Source organism: Serinus canaria, chromosome 1A, assembly GCF_022539315.1.
Source record: "Serinus canaria isolate serCan28SL12 chromosome 1A, serCan2020, whole genome shotgun sequence".
Classification (NCBI taxonomy): Eukaryota; Metazoa; Chordata; class Aves; order Passeriformes; family Fringillidae; genus Serinus; species Serinus canaria.
The window spans coordinates 51996127-52013428 of record NC_066314.1 but is presented as its reverse complement, the minus strand read 5'-3'; the positions used below and the strand labels follow the sequence as shown (position 1 = coordinate 52013428).

At 44.4% G+C, this 17302-nt stretch overlaps 1 protein-coding gene across 2 annotated transcripts in view; it reads left to right on the top strand.

Moving 5' to 3' along the window:
* ABTB3 (ankyrin repeat and BTB domain containing 3) overlaps nt 1–17302 on the top strand; it is a 175719-nt gene that overhangs the window by 91995 nt on the left and 66422 nt on the right. For both annotated transcript variants that reach the window (XM_030237673.2, XM_030237674.2), the window contains exons 2-3: nt 2516–2665; nt 15795–15999. In XM_030237673.2, coding sequence (XP_030093533.1) covers nt 2516–2665; nt 15795–15999 — 355 coding nt within the window. The remainder of the gene's footprint in view (nt 1–2515; nt 2666–15794; nt 16000–17302) is intronic.

The window sequence follows — 17302 nt, the reverse complement described above, 5'->3', positions numbered from 1 at the left end:
CACTGGTCACTCGCTGTGGTCAATGACAGTTTTGATATAAGAATCAGATGTTTGACTATTGTGTGTCTCTGCTAATCTCCAGCCCAAGTGTAACCCTTTGGCATGACACATCCTATAATTTGTTACGTTTTCTAACAGTAGCTCATTTTGCGTTTCATTGGTGCTTCTCTCTCCTAAGAATAGCCTAAGAATATGCTCCCCTCACTAAAGACCAGAGTAATTAATCATTAGGGCTGTTTGTAAGGAAAAGGCCTAGTTGTGGTAACAGAGTCATAGGCAAAGTAGAGAATAAAATTTTTATATCCCACTACATCAATCTCTTGGAGAAGCATCTTCTGAATATAATTGTAATTTTAAACCATTTGAATTTCTTTTGTAAAGTTACCTTAAAACAGAATTTTTTTTCCCTCTGCACTTAAGGTGTGTTTTCATAGAAAAATTATCAAATTCATTTTTTAAAGATGCCGTAAAGCTGATTGTGCTCTATTTCTTGTTTTCAGAAATCTCTTAGAATATTAGATCATTTTTACATCTGTTTTCTGCAGGGAAGACTCTTCCAATTTGGTCTTAATTTCTATCCATTAAAATGATAAAGAAGAATCTAAAGAAAATGAGAGAGAATACTTACTAAAATGTGCAGGCAAGCCTGCATTTTAAATGCAGGTGTTGTACTTCCTGAGCTCTGTACCTCCACGGAATATAAATGTTGATCAGTGCACCAAGTGTTTATGAGAGTCAGCCACTGAGTGATGGCAGGAAAATTGGAAGAGCTTGTTTGATAAGCTGTTGTCGCTTTTATTTCCTTACCTCTTGGCTTTGAATTGTTCCCTCCCCAGTGCTCTGTCAGGTGTCCTGCTCTTTCTCTCCAGGGCACTTTCTTATGAGCTGTGTTACTCTCTCATGACCTTCTACATGTTCATGGTGTTGTTACAAGCCTGGGACCAGGGCCAGCTCGTCCATCTCCAAGATTCAAACAGGCTATTGGGGATTTTATTCTGGTGCCACTGCTCCGTGCAGAGGATGATCCTAGTTTAGGTTGCTGTCTCAAGGTCGTGGTGGACAAGACCTTTGGTCTTGGTTTTCCCAGGGTATACCCCTGCTTTTTTCTTTGGAATGGGCTCATTGAACCTGTGTCACCTCTCTCCTCTCAGGATGGATGTTTTTAGGTCTGTGCTGCAAATTTAACTTGCAGGCTCAATTGGTTGCAGGGAGGAGGGGAATCCAAGGCAGTTTGGTGAAGCTAACAAGATGTATGAGAAGTGTCTCCTTTCAGGTGCATTTCCTGGTCTTGCAGTGCTCCAACAGTTGACAGTTCTATCAATCAACCGACAGAATTATTGGTCACTAGAGTTAGGTGTCATATATTTACTGAGCTGGGAAACAAAGCAAATTCTTCCCTTGGAGAAAAACATTAAATATGTACCTCTTCCTTAATGGGTTTTGCGAAGTCTGCTTGGCCTATAAGGGCAGAACCTACACTGTATTTAAGGGAAGGAGTAGTAAAAGCTAATGGAAAAAATACATTTCCTACTCTAGCTTGTTTTCAAAGAAACTATTTGGAGATGAGATGATATTTAATCATTATAAAGAGGTACGATTCCACTGCCTCCAGTGGCTCTCCACCTGTATATGTCCCAGAGGGATTAGGAAGGTGCTGCTGTAAAAAGCATAGCCAGAGCTGACTGTACTCAGAGTCTGTGTAGGAGGAGAGCTTGCTCTCCAAGCTGGACCAATGAAGCTGTTGCCCAAGGCTGGTAATGCAGTGTTTGCTCTTGTAAATACGTTCTGATTTTTAGCATGATTTTGGTGAATAAATAGACACCCTCCATCTATTCCTGAGGGTTTACATGTCATGGCAGAAAGTGACTTTTGTGCCTGAATGAATGTGTATGTAAATCATTTTATGTCAGTAGCTTTACTTTTGCCCTGCACCATAAAAATTCACTGCTCTAAGGGCTTCTGCATAATGGGCTTTTGGAGCCCAAGCAGTTCAATTGCTGGGAGCTGTATTTACAAAAGAAATTTAATCAGCCATCAATGACACTTACAGCATCTTGATGCTGTCCCTTATTTTGGCAATTGACAGTGAAATCCCCTTGCAGGAAAAAGCTGTAAATGTGTTGTCTGTCTCATATATAATTTGAAAGCCAATTTTTAGGAGTTCTGAGTCACCATTAGATACCATTTCCTAACAATTTTGTGTAGGTTTAGAGTAGTTTCTTGGAGGCTTCTTTGAAACTTTCTTGAACTCCCCTTTGAGCAATCCTACCAGGTTTTTCTGTAAGAATTATCCTGAGGTGGCATCGTAATTAGCTCAAAGATATTCAGAAGGGCTAAGGAGGGCCACTTCTGCATGAGTCATCGGTGACATTGTGTTACAGATGTTGGTTGTCTTCGAGCTCTGCACATGCAGGCTGTGTCTTGGAATGTCCCCAAAATGATGGGGTGGTGGCAGCAAAGTTACCATACTAGCTGTAATTACACTGGGCTTCTCCTTTCTTTTTATCCAATGTAGGTGTTCTCTGCCTGCCTGACAGCTTGAACCTTCACAAGGACCAGCAAAGGTCAAACAAGCCCGGGGAGGTGCAGATGTTCAGCCAGTCAGAGCTGAGGACCATCGAGCAGTCTCTACTTGCCACACGTGTGGGGAGCATTGCTGAACTCAGTAAGTACCAGGCTGTTGAGAATGTTTGGATTTCCTTCCTTGAAGCATAGCAAAGCTACTGTGCATTGACCAGTTCTGCTGTGCAGAGATGAGGGGGCTGCATAATGTTGAAGGAGATGTTGGGCAGATCTAGCTGTGTTCATGCTCCATTGTTAGCAGGAAGGAAGTGTTGTGCAGACTCGTAGCAACACCTGTGGCTTATTTGCATACATTGCTTTCAGTTTTAAAGGTGAAAGATGCTTTATTCCACCTTCCCTTTGTTGTATTTGAGAGCACTTCTCAGCCTGGCCATATTTGCAGATGTCTCTTGTATTGGTATCCTGTCTCATTTCAGTGGAATGTCTGTTTTTTGATGGGCAGGCAGAAAGCTGAAGGCTGCAAAAAGTAAAGGAATTATTGTCAAATCTTCAAGGCAGATCTACTTCATCCTCTGTTAGAGAAGATACTTTACCTGCCTTTCCTTCCCCAGCCCTACAGTTCTAACCTGCACCAGAGGAATTAACTCCCAAAAGAATAATTGTTTGCTATTAATCAGAGAGCTTTTTGAGAAATATGAGAATCTGTGACACTTGTCAAAATTTGAAAACTTGGCTTTTGGCGCTAATAAATGGTAGGAGGCAAAAGCCATATGCATCCTTGTGTGACATGTAGATAAAATTACCAGAAGTGCTTTATTTAAACTTCTTTTTTTCTTAAGAAAGAAGTATTCCAATCACATGTTTGTGGTCTAGTTAGATACAGGAGGCTATGTGTGGGAAAACAATCATTCAGACAAAAAAAAGTGGGTTTTTTTCTGAGGTTTGTGAGAAATACTATCAACTATTCTTTTCCTGAGGTCTGTTACAAAATTCTGGGGAGAAATTGAAAATACTCAAATCCTTGAAGATACAAGCTACCCAACCTACTGCTGTTCTTATTGATGAATTGTGTGTGTGATTTTTGAAACTTCCTGTAGCCATGGGAGTCTCCTCTCCTATCATCATGGTTCAGTTTCCTCCTGTTCATGGGCCATGATGTGGGTGCACCAAGGATGTTTGTCTGCAAGACACAAGGTGAATTTCTGTTTTCAGCTTGCTAATTTTAATTTGCTCTGGTGCTGCATCAACAAGCCAGGAGCCTTAGTGTGAAATGTTGCTCTGTCTCTGGAATCAGGTGTTTGGTGTTATTTAGATGAAGTAATTTATGCTGATTTATTTCACGTGCATGAAACCCACAACAGTACTGTCTGTGTGCCAACTAAATTATGCATGATACAGTTCTCTTTCTTACAGTTCATATGGTTGGGGTTTAATATATAAGTAATTTGTGGGTATTTCAGGATGGGTTGGGTTTTTATTCTGGATTTTTTTGGACCTTTGTACTCAACCCAAAAAGCCAGACTTCTTAGATAGAGCACCTCATCCCATTTTTGAGCTCTGTCACCTCTAAGTGTCCTACCTTAAATTCAAATGCTTGGTTGGTAGGGTCTGCTTTCTGAACATCTGTTGACTACAAACACAGGCAAAGCACTCTTCAGGGTGAACAGAGCACCCCAGTGGGAGTGGGATGCAGCTGTCAGAGAGGTTGGCACATCCAGCAGGCTGGTAGGCCTCCAAAAAGCCCTGTGGCCAACTTGAGGGATCCTCCCTGGCTGCTGCAAGCAGATGCATGTCAAGGAAGCAGCAATGGGAGGAGCAGTAACTGGCAAAGCTTGCAAGGTTTGATGTGCTCAGTTGGGTAGAAATCTGTGCTGTGGAGCAGTGCCGGTGCAGAGTTCAAAACTGAGAAATGTGGAAGGAGTTGCAACATGTTGGTGGGCAAAACCCTCATGAGTTTGGAGGAAAAATCACGAAGTGGAAGGAAAATGGAGCAGTGAGGGGATACAAGTAGGTTTGCTCTTTTTTCACTGCTTGTGTGTCTGTCTCTGGCATCAGCAGTGGCGGTGAGCCAGAGGTCACAGCAAAACCTCTGCCATGGAAGAGGGTGGGGAACCACAGCATGGGGCAGAAATGCAGAGCAGGGGAGAGAAGGTGGCAAGAACACATGGGAATCATAAAAGCATGAAGGCAGAAGGCAAAGGAGGATTTATTATTGCCCTGGTGGTGTGAGGGGGATGGTCATTGTGAAGAAGAAGATACGGCAAGCATTACCATGGAGAAAGTGAGGTACGAGGGAAGGATTGAATAGGAAAAGCACCTGCTTTTGAGGGGGTGAATAAAGGTGATGAGGAAGACTCTCTGGATAGGAGGGAATTAAGAGGATAGCACTTGACAAGAGGATAATGACGAAGAGGAGGAGGAGATGGGAACCAGAAGCAGATGACAGAGACAGAAGCTCGCCTTGTGGACCAGCAGAGGAAGTAGTCCCCAGGCATGTGACTGCATTTTCCCGTCAGCTTGCAATATCCCAGGAGCCAGGATTTTGTTTCTGTTCTCTTCAAAAGAGCACAAAAACAAGGGCAAGAATAGTCTTGTAATAAAGCAATTTAATTTTATCTCAGGAAAAAAATATTTAAAAAAGCAATTCTAATTGAATGAGATTTCCTATAGTTTATGGACATGAATAATTAAAGTATTGTAAGTACACAGAATAACTGGAATTAACAAATGTCTGCGTGCAGAGGAAAGGCTTCCCCTGCTCTCATTTCTACCCAGCATCCTTGCATGGAGCAGTGTGACCAACTTCTGAGCTGCTGGAGGCTTTAAACCAGGGAATCAGATCTGTCCCATGGAAGACAACAGCTTGCAAACGAGACCTGTGTTCTGCCCAGCACCTATATTTCTGCTTGGATCTTAATTTCTTTACTGTCTGTCCTAGGTGAAGAAGAGATTCACAGGGTGAATCATTGTATCATGTGGTATCTCTACCTTGCCCTACCCACAATGGTCCTTGTGTGTCTGCAACCTTTGTTTTTTCATGTATTGTCAGTGTATTAGAAAAGACCATTCAGGTAAGCTGGGTCTCATTGGGTGTGACAGAAGGTAGGAGAAAATTGGGGAAAGGTGGGATGTCAGATACAACCAGATGGGGAGGGCAGCACCATCTGGTGATGCTGCCATTGAGGAGTCCTCCTAGTCAGACAGGTGCAACTGGACTTATGGACGCTGCTCTGGTCCTGCCAAATCCTGCTTATCTGGTGCTTCTGCTCTCATCTCCAGGCTCAGCAGGCAGCAGGCACGGGTTGTCGCTGGGACACAGCCTGGCTGGCAGTGGCCAGGTGAGGCAGTGCCACTGGCCATGGGTTTCTCTCCAGAAAATAGGAAGAAGAGGTGATGTTGCTGACTTAGGGGGGAAAAAAAGGGAGTTTTCGTCTCCAGGACTTAGGAGGAGAATGTAAATAGATACCTAACTCTGCACCAGTAATGCGTGATTCCAAGGCAAAGGCTTAAAAAATGAATGTGAAACCTTATTCCTTAAAATATAATGAACATGGCCAAAAGTTAAGGAACAACAATAAATCTGGTCTATATTATATTGGCATTAGGTGTTCAGCAATTGTAATTGCCTACTACCGTCTGTTCCAAAATAATGTAATTTCATTTGAAATGCTTATTATATAGACAACATTGGGAAGAACTGAAGCACAGCAAAAAATAATAGGATTTTAAACAGTAGCCTGACAGTATTTCACAGTTGAATCTTAGAGAAAATATTTCACAAGACTTTTTTTTCCTTTTTATTCCCCCTATTTTCATTGTCTTGAAGATTCCTGTATTTCTAGACCTGACCTAGCAGAGAAAGGGAGTAGATCTGTTTGGGTTTTTTCAGAAAGTTTTTGGGATTCTCCTAGATTTCTAGTTCATGTCTTTCATTTCTTCCCTTTCAGTTGTGAAAAAAATAAGTAGACTGAATAGAAAAAAGGAACATCAGGGAGAGCTCTGGCTGTGGAGAAATCCCATGATACTGTGTTTTGACCTTTGAATATTTTTCTTAACTTCTTTATATGCATGTTTGCAATCCACAAAAATTTGTGTTGTATTTGACTGCATAATGCTCCAAGACACCTATTCATCATCCATCTAAAAATATCGCTGCTGGCTTGGAGACCAAATGCAGAAGGAATGAGGCTCATAACTGAAGGTCATTGCTGGTTTTTGGGGTGAAGGAGGACTCTCTTTCTCTTGAGTGTGCACAAGAGTGGTGAGAAGGCAGAGCAGAGCCTTAAAGTGCACTGGGCATCAATCCTGGCCCCAAGAAATACTTGTCCTTCACTGCCTTGGGGTGAAGACTGTCAAGGTGTTAGTGTGTGACGTGGGACAACCATCATGTGCTGACATGTGTTTGTAGGGCTCCAGAAGGCTGTGTGTGTCTAGCAGCACAGGGAGATAAACCATGGCATAGGATGTCATCCAAAACATCTCGTAGTGTATGTCTTCAGCTTAGAGTAAAAAGCTGTGAGGGGCTTGTTTTGGGTGCAAAGATGGCCAGTCTCCTGTGGCTTTCCTCGGTGAGAAGTTTGCCATGCAGACTTGTGCAAACCTCAGTGACAGGTGCTAGTCTCACTCTGAGTGTTAACAGCAATGAATAACATTTTCATTTTAAACTGTGATAATCTGAAGATACTGCTAATATCAGAGGTTTTTTGCTTTTGAAGGTGTTTAACTCAGAGCAGTCCCCAGATATGATGTTCAGGCTGGTATTTCCTTCCTGTCACCACTCAGGTCTCAGCAAGGTTTTCCTTTTTGCCACTGGAAAAATGCCATCCTCCGTCCCCTTTTTTCATTACACAGCATCCTCTTTTTGCATCCACAGTGCTGAATGTATATATTTCCAAAATAAAAGCCTCCCAGTGGATCTTGGCACCCTTTTAGGGATGAAAGGAAGGGTTACTGCTCAAGTGTAAGTAGGAATGTGATTGCACATACTGATACTGTTTTTCATTTCTCCTCGAAGCCTCAGCTGAGGAGATGATGAAAGTCTGCTTCCCCCCCCCTTGCCTTTTCATCTAGTCTCAATCCTCCGCAGCCAACAGGAAGGAGCACTGCAGGAGCCGTACAAATGGATTCATGTGCTCTAAAGAAGAGGTTAAACCTAGGCTTAGAAGCAAATGTCAGGTTAAAGGGGCTTTCTGGAAGGGTGGCATCTGAAGGAGTGTTGTCATAGGAGTGTCTGCTAATTTACTGCCAGAACAATAGCCCTGTTTGTCAGACATATTTCTCAGACCAAGCTTATTCCCTGTGAATGGTTTGGCTCATGGAGCAGAGTGCTGAGCTAAGCAGAGGTACTAGCCCAAACCTGCCATTCAGATGGAAGTGCACCCTTCAGCATAGTGTTTGGCCACAGACTGTGTATCACCTCTCCAGATACAGTGATGCTTTTCCCAGTTTTCAAGGGCCCTCCACTGGGTTGTGGCCCAAGGTCTCTAGGTCCTCACTCACCCACTTTCTGGGTGTCTAATAGCAGCTCCTCCTTGCTGATATCCACTCATCATCCAGTCTTTGTGTAGAAGTTATAAGTTGTTGAGATGTTCCTCAACAGAGAAAGCGCCGCCCCCCCCCAGCAGAGAACAGATGGCAGATGAATGCAGTGCTTAAATGGTTAAATGCTAGGTATTTTCTTGGCTCTCTTAAGGGCTGCGTGGTTGCAGGCTTCTCTAGCTGCTACCCCATTCTCTTTTCTGCCCTCTCTGAGTGATGGACTACAGCCTCCATTCACTGTCTGCTTCTGTGCACAGGAGGGGTTGCGGGTTGCTTAATAGTCCCCAACAACATCTTGTTTTTCTTCTCTTCCCCCTGATACCCACTGTCATCAGCCATAAAACAATATATTTATTTATCAGGTGAGATGAAGCATGAGAGAGGATAATTTGAAAATACCAGGATACACCCTTCTCAGGTTTTATCTTCCCTTTGACTGCTCTGTTGACCAAGGGGGTGGATTTCTGTCTTGGGTAGCAAGGGCAGATTGTCTTGTTGCTTGTCTGGATCCTGAGCTCCTCTGGGAGTTCTCTGCCTGCCTCCACGGGTGAGACTCAGCCACCATTCCCTTTCCTGGGAACAAGCTCAGGGTGGTTTTGTTCCTTCAGGGCTTCTACCTGTTGTGTTTAAGCCCACTCAGGTTTGATGCTTAGTGGCAAATTGCTGTAGTGGCTGGGGAGGGCTGGAGCTCTGACCTCCACCTGCCAATCCTAGTACACCGATGTGAACTCCTGCAGAACTTCCCATTGTTCACCACATTTAAGGTACAGACTCCTGTTCCCTCTGGACCCCTGCATCACAGCACACTTGGGATTCAAATGACATTTTCCTTTCTCTGCAGTCCTCCTGGTCCCTGCTGTGCAGAGCACAGGCAGTTGGTCAGGTCAGGGTGAGCACTCTTAGCTGCCCTGCCCAGCCATGGGGGCTCTCAAATTTTGTCTAAGGACGTGGGCCAAAGAAGATCCAGGAGTGATGGTCCATAAGGCAGTGGTGTTCTGCAGAGTGAAGGCTCTGCAGTAGGTTGGCACACAAATAGCTCATCCGAGTCAAAGCTTGTTTTATTTGAAGCTGATGTGGCTTAAGGGGAATCAGACACAAACATCAAGCTTGCCATGTCAGATTGGAGAGTCCAAACGTGTAAGTGTTGTTATAATAGATATGTGAACTTGAGAGGGTTTAATTATTATTGTGGCTTTTAAATGGGATATATCCAATCCTAATTTATCAGTCTTCAAAGGCTTTGCAAATGCTAAACTGCATGCAAACACTTACTCTGTAATATAAATAGAAGGTACTTGTGATGGTGGGGTAAGTGAAGATAAAAGGATTAAATGGTCTGTGGGAGGCCACTGAGAAGCCGCTGCCAGAAAATGGGGTGCTTGCATCCTGGTCCTGTCTTCACAATTCTGAGTCTGGGACCACAGTTTTTTCTTTTGTTCTTGTATGGAAGAGATGAATGGCTTTTAAGAGAAGAAAAGGTTGCCTGTGGTAGTAGATAGGGGCACAGCATGGGACAGCAGAGGAGATGGCAGAGCTGAGGAAGTTTCTGCAAGGTGAGCTCAACAATGAATTTGTTGCACATTGGATGTCCTGCTGACTATGGGTTATGGCACCTCAAGCACACCCACAGCCTGAGGCAGCTGGAATAAAATCTGGAATATACGGGTGCCAAGAACAACTTTTTATGTTTGAAGATACTTTGTGCTAGGAGCATGCACACTGTGAAATACATTCTGCACACTTTGTAGTGTGCAGCCATCCTATCTCTGTGCATGCTCCTTTCCTGGTATAAAGGAGTAGTGTTCAGTTAACAATGGAAAACCTCACAATAAATCATTTGAGGACAGGTTTTGCTCAAGCAGTTTTGGCTCAGCTGACTTTTGAAACGTGGAGATCGATGTACCAGTGGAGATAGAGGAACATAGAGGATCACTGCAGCTGGAATCAAGAGTGTAGGGATGGCTTGGGTGGCTGAGGGTGACCTGGCACAGGAGACACAGCTCAACTGCTCATATTCACCTGTAGTGGTGTGCTGACAGGTGTGTGTACTGACAGGTGTGTGCACCAATGTGCCCCTTTGGTGTGGAAACCAGAGGCAACAGGAGGTAGAGAGGGAAAAAGAGATTTAGCTACCCTTTGGGAAGGATGCAGAATGGCTGTGGCTACCAGCTAGGAGTCTGATTAAATAAACCATGGTTTATTGTCAGGGTTATAAATTCATGTTTCCAAAACAGTCTCCCCAGAGCTGGTTGTGAGCAAAACCATAGATCCAAGACTTTTGTACTGAAGTGTGAAATGAATCCAGGTCAGAAAAATTAGTTTTGCACCTGGCTCACATGCTTGTAAGGGGGGAATCTACTAACCACGGCAAGAATTTGGCATCTAGATTGCAGCTCCCTGATGCATACTCCTTCTTTTCGTGGTCTGGACAGGACACAGGAGGTTGTTAAGGGCTCTGAAAGACAGACACAACTCTTGCCTATGGCTATAGCAAGAGTTCCTCTTTGCAAGAGGAAATATTCACCCAGGAAGCACAGCAAAGCAGTAACGCTGCTGCAATTAACATGCGCCACTGCAGGGTATGATTCCCAATGCAGACTACACTCGTAGGAGTCAAGGACAGCTGGAAGGATGACCAGACAAGTGTTATCAAACTGATGGGTGCTGCCTGCCCAATGCTGTTGTGCTAAAATCATGGTCTCCTGCTGCTTCTCACAGTGCCCCTGCAGAGCACCAGGTGGGAAGACAGCTGCAGTGGAAACAGATGCTCCTCTCTCTCCCCTGGGTTTTGAAGGAAAGACACAGGTCAAAGAACCGCGTGGCTCATTTTAGTGTGCAGAGACATCATTGCTAAGTTGTTCTGGTAGTTTTAGGACGTGCTTTTGGAACAAGAAAAACATGAGGTAGGTGTCATAAGGAGGGGCTGCGTAAGGATCTTTCCATGTCATTCACGTCAGGGCTGCGGCTCTGCAGGCATACACTCAGCTGAATGGTTTTGGTTCTGTCACTTGTTCAGTCTGACAGTAGTTAGGCTGCTCCTAGGCAGGTGGGGTAGCGTAGCATTATCAGGTCCATCATGATAGATCAGAAAATCCCACAGGAAGCTTCTCAGACATGGGCACTGGGTATCTGTCATTTTCTTTCTCTTCTTTCTTTTTTGCCTTCCTCTGCCCCCCTCCCCAGTACAGAATTGGAAACAGATGTGTTATTCTTTGAACACCAGGCTCTAACATAGTAAAAGCAGTGATAATAGCTTTTACTGAAGCCAAACACAGTTAAAAAAAAAAAGCTTCACTGGTCACTGCAGAGAGGACTTAGGCTGAAGCTGTCCACTTGCATGCTGTATGTTGTTGTTGTATGTTGTATTGCACCCCCATGCAGATAGGAGCGGCTTTACTTTGCTTGTCACATCATATCTGTGGCCTGAAGTCAGTGAAGCTGTTCCCTAAATATTCAGTGTTGCCTTAAACCAGGCCCATGTCACAACACACACATTACATAATATTTTCAATCTTTAAATCAAATGTATGCGGCCTTTGCATTCACTGACCGTGTTGAACTGAGAGCAGCAGCAATGGGCGAGCCGCGCTTCAGTTATGGGCAGGGTGAAATGCTGGCAGCTGCAGTGGCAGCTCTGCACACACTGGTGCAGAGGCGTTTTCCTGGGTTTTTGGTAGCTGGTGTGTGAGGCTCAGCCTTTCTCCTCTGAGCTGATGAGCTCCAGTGTGGATCCGAATTCCTGTAGCCCTTCCCCATCTGGAATCAGGGCTGCAAGGCAGTGTCAGCCTGGGGCTTGCTGCTGCCTTTGCTGCCCTCTGGGAGCCTGTCCTCTAGTTGTGGCTTCTGAGCTTTGGCAACAAAAATGTCCTGAAATGTCCCCATGCTCCGCTGTTCTTTTTCTTTTTCTTATGTTTACCCTGCACAATGTGATGTTTTCATCTCCCTGGCTGTGCCTGCAAAGCAGTTTGTGCGTTGGCTCACTTGGCTTATGATGCATAAATTAGGGAAGTTTTCATTGAGTTTAATTTTAAAACAAAATAAACTTGGCAAGCTCTCTTGTCAGACAGATCAGCTCCCCAGTCTGTTCTTCAGGTGGTGGTACAGGATGAGAATTTGATCAGTGGAGAGCAAGGCAGGGATCCCTGCCAAGCCACTTGGGTTATGATGCCACAGCCATCAGGAACCTCGTTCATGGAGTCACAAGGTCAATGCACCTGCTGGGAATTTTATTTTACGTGTATTCTTTCTGGAAATGGTGCACTGAGGAATTTATCAGCCTTTCAGATGTGTTCAGCTGATACAGCTGAGACGTATTTTCAGGGCCAAAAAAATAGCAGAAAAGCCAGCAGCGATGTGAGCAGGTAACCTGCCCTTGCAGAGCCTTTCTGTGCTGAGCGCAGCCCTGAACAGCAGAGGTAGCTGACGCTGATGAAGGGATAGCACAGACTTGTGAAGAGGGCTTATCTTTCTGTACTTGGCCATAAACTCAAGGTTGCCCTCATTGTTCAGGTATAGCACAGCTTTTACAGCTGGCAAGGAGATCATGTGTAGTTTGAGTTTCCCAGATGAGGCTGGAGTTGGCTGATTGCTGGAGAGCAGACCAGTGAATCCCATCATGAAGCTGATTTTACATCTATAGGCTTTGGGATGCCTTGGAATCAAAGAGAATTTCAACTCTTAGTTCATTCTTAGGAAGGAAATGGAGAAGCAAAAGCCTATTAATAGAAGGAGCAAAACCTGGTAGGAGTTCAAGACAATGCACACACACACACCTAGAACCAGATGCTGCACTGTGCTACATTTTACAGAGTTTGCCTAAGTGCTGGTGTGCAGTGTGTTCGTGTGCCTGTCAGCTTCCCTGTGCCTTCCTGGCACTGATCCTGGAGAACAGATATGCTAAGGCATGGTCTCTGCCCTGGAGAATTGTTGCTGTAACTGGATGCGGCTGAGGGAGGCAAAGGGCACTAGGGCATGTATCGGATTGTTTGAGGTTCTGCTGTGGAATAGAACAGAACAGTGATTCCTGTCCTTCCTCTACAGGTACCAATCAGGTACCAATATAATGGGGCTTTTTATGCTTGCTTACTGTTCTCTGTGAAGCTCAGTGTTTTACAGGTATTGTTTAGGCTTTGAGTTTACACAAAGTAAGTCAACTTATTGGTAAAGAAATGTTACAATAATTGTTAATGTAGAAATTATTTCAAATGTGACCAGAGAAAGCATAGCAAAAGCAAAAAAAAATACCTAAGCCATCAGTTCTTGATATAATGTAATTAAGTGAGACTTAAATATAAAAAGCATTAATTCAGCTTTAATGGTATGAATTGTTTTAGATTATTTAGGAAGCACTAGAGGAAATACAGCATAAAAGGATGAACTCCTGGTCATATTGATATGGATTGGAGCTTCACCTTTCAGGAAGGCTTGAGTTCCTCCAGCCTTGCATCAGCAGTGATGCTTAGTTGCCTGTCCTGCTTACATCATTCTTGCTGCTGCTTTCCCTTCTTATTCACTGTGCAGCTTCCTCTGGTCCTGGGCGTGTCACTGAGGTCACATCACCCCAGCGCTCAGGGAGGAGTGGGATGAAGTAATGCTGCTGCAAGAATCTGGGCCGAAATTTCATCTTAATTTTTTTTCATCATTCATGACAGAAGTCAGAGGCTCTAGAGCCTGCTGTCTCAATCCACTGAAATGAGACTGGCTGTGTGCTAAACTTTACCCACGATCTTCAGTGCTGTAATGGCTTGGCTTTGAAAAGGTTGAATTTAGTGTGTGTCTCCTTTTTTCTCTGCCTTTGCTATTATTGTTAAAGCTGGATGTTGCAGCCAGCATTTCTATGCAATTTTTTTGCCTTCTGGAGAAAAAGGGAGAAATTTAATATCAACAAGGCTGCTAGCAGTTAAATTGGCCTGTGCTAGACTTGGCAGTGCACATCTGCTGTGACTAGAGTGAGCTGAGTGAAGGAGGTCCCATAGTTTCCTGCTGCTTCTGGTTGTCTGCAGATAGCCTTGCGCAGGACTGGGGAGTCAGCTCAGAGGCACATCTGTTTCTTCTGCAGACCTGATCCTGCATACTTTCCACATGCATAGTTTCTCTTGGAAATTATGAGCATGCAAGGCTGCAAGATTGGTCCTATCATGGCAATTTCCTGGCAGAGGGAAAAGAAAGAAGCTATTTTTAAATGAAAGCTTTGAATCTGAAGAATATTGCAGAGTGAAGCAAAAAATTTGTGTCAAACCCCTGAAATAATGGACTCTGCAGTTTCCTCAAGCCAGGGGTTTTCTTCTCTTCATGGTTTATGTTTTTGGAGGATTGGGCTGAGATTTTTAATTGAGACATTTCTGTTCTCCCTGGTACAGATTATCACTGCAGCAGCATCATTTTCTGTGTGTCAGGCTGGAGAGAGGTGTTCAAAAGGGTGGGACTTCGCAAAAATCTGTAGTTCAGCCATGCGCACGGTTCTCCTTCAAGTTTGCCTAGGAATTTCTTATTTATTCCCCCACAATTGGTTTTATGCTCCTACCTTGGTGTACATCTTAAACTTTTTCTTCCAGGTTTGTGCTCAGTGGTCACTTGGGAAAAGCAAGTAAGAGAAAGTCCGTGACTTCTTAACAGTGGAAAATTATGTCCTCTTTTTCTCATCAGTTGCTTTTGTATAGCTTAAGAATGACCCAAAGGGCTCTTGCTCAGATTTTAATTTAAAGCAAACCAACTGATTTGATTCGAGATCCTTATTTCCCCCAAAAGCACTCTCAGACTGATTTGAACATGTGAAAAAAAGGCAGTTTAAACCACAATTGTTTCCCTGCCTTTGATAGGGTGGTCACTAGTCAATAGACATAAAATTCACTGCCTTGGAGAGAGATGCTTTAGTTATTAGTTACAATCAGTGTTGTGCTAAGAGACTGCACTGCTACTTGCCCATGTATTTGCCTGGTAATCTCACTTGCTGGCTTTGCTGATCCCATTCCACATGTTGTGACTAGATTCCTACATCTGCCTTGTGAGAGAGTGCCGCAAACTAAATTGGTGAAGGGGGATGATGAGAATCTTGCTCTTTGTTTTCCTCTGTGCTCTGGAAACCTGGGGGGTGAGGTTAGCCTACTTCATAGGTTCTGTTTTTCTGCTAAAATGAAGTTTTCCAGGCCTAGCTTGGACTTAAAAAATTAATTTTGGTTGCACATTCTTTATATTGTCTTTTAGTAATATTTCCCCCCTTTTTTTCTTCACCCATATGCTCATTTACATCCTCCTGCAGTGCTTTGTGTGTTATCTGACTGCCTCATTCCAAGGGGCTGGATTTCATTTCCACTCTGACCAGAAGCATGAAGCTTTTGGTGGCACACTGCATGGTCATTTTTTGGGGCAGTGGGGTTTTGGCATCCTCCAAAGGCTGCTAAGTAGGTAACTGTGATCCTGGCTCAGCACGCCAGCTCTCATGGTGGTGCTTTGGGCTAGCCTGATGCTGCCCACACCACCATCTTTCAAAAACACATCTCCTGCAGGCCTTTGTGGGCTTGTCTGCAGCCTGGGTATGTCACAACACACCACGTAAACCACCAGTAAAAGTTCATCCTGGTGATGAGTAGCGCCCAGAATCCTGTCCTACCCTCTACTGTTTGCATATGTGAAGTTAAATGGAAGGGAAGACCAACCCAGCCTGCCTGTCAGTTTGCAACTCAGGAGAGGCAGCTGAACAGCCTAGCATTCACCTGGCTCTTGCTTTTTTCCAGGTGACCTGGTGTCTCGAGCAATGCACCACCTGCAGCCCCTCAATGCCAAGCAACACGGGAATGGGACACCCATGCACCAGAAGCAGGGATCCTTCTACTGGGAGCCAGAGGCCCTGTACACCCTTTGCTACTTCATGCACTGTCCACAGATGGAGTGGGAAAACCCCAACGTGGAGCCCTCGAAAGTCACACTGCAGACTGAGAGGTAAGAGCCTCTGCATGGTGCTTGATGTCGTGGTGAGGATGTTTTGTTAATAAATCAGCCTGGCTGGCTAATTGCTAATTACAGCCTGCGTGCGAGAGGCTGCGGAGCAGTCTGCTTGGGTTTGGGATCACCTCCCTGAAATCCACTTCTCTCCCCAAACTGCTGCGTGGCTGAACCAATATATATCAAAAGTGACACCCAGTGGCTACAGACAGCAAATTGGTTCCAGATGTGCTTGGGAGAGATTTCCTTTTCCTTTCGTTGTTGCTCAGCTATTCTGTGTTTTGGAAAAGAAAATGAGAACTTCTATTTCTGGCCTAGCAGGTTTGGGTTTAAATGTGTTTTTTTTCCCCTGCGTGTTAATACGGCTCAACAGCTGTGACTGGGGAAGTGGAAAATGAATAGAGTAGTGTGTAGAAAGGAGAGGTCATTAAAGATGCTGGGCTCCTTCCGCACTGAGTAATGGGGCACAGGAGTGACCTCGGGGCTGTCCTGGCCAGGGATGTGGCAAGTGCCAGCTCTTGTCCCTGCTCCAGGGATGGGCAGCATCAAGGAGGTGTGCCTCTGGCCCTGTCCTGACTCAGGGTCTGATGTAAGGTGAGAAGGAGATGCCTCTGAAGCTGGCAGGCTGGGTGACCAGCCCAGGGGACAGATTGCTGACCAGGAGAATAAATCCATCTCCCAAGAAAAGCTCAACAAACCCTATTTTAAAATAATGTCTCCAGCTGTGTGCTGGGGCAGGCTCTGCTGCTTCCCTGCCACACTCTCACGTGCCCTAAACCAGGCAGCCCCAGTACAGAAATGAGAGAAATGGCTGGTGCTTAGAAAATGCTGGATACGAATTTTAGGATGGGTATTGTGGTGATGCAAATGCAAGCTGGTTTTTCAGGCTGGGCTCCACATTTACATCCCAGAGTATGTATGGCGCTGTACGTGTGAGCCAAACTCTGATCTGCACATATGGGGCTTGGCTATTATCGCAGGACAAGGTCTGCATCTCAAAAGCAGCATTTGAGGGTCTCATTGTGTCTGTACTTGTAAATGGTATATAATATGATATCTTAATTGAAATACTGTTTTATTAGTTGCAGAAGAGCATACAAGATGAAATTCTGGCATTAATGATGTTACTGGGAATTTTGCCATTTGCCTTTGGATGGCATTTTGTTTCTTTTCAAGTTTGGGTCGCTCTGTGAGCATGTTGTCACTTTTTGTTCTGTTATTTCCAAAGTATGAAAAAAAACAGAAGGGAAATGACAAGGATACAGAATTTTGTCTATTTTTTAAAATTGTTTTTAATTTC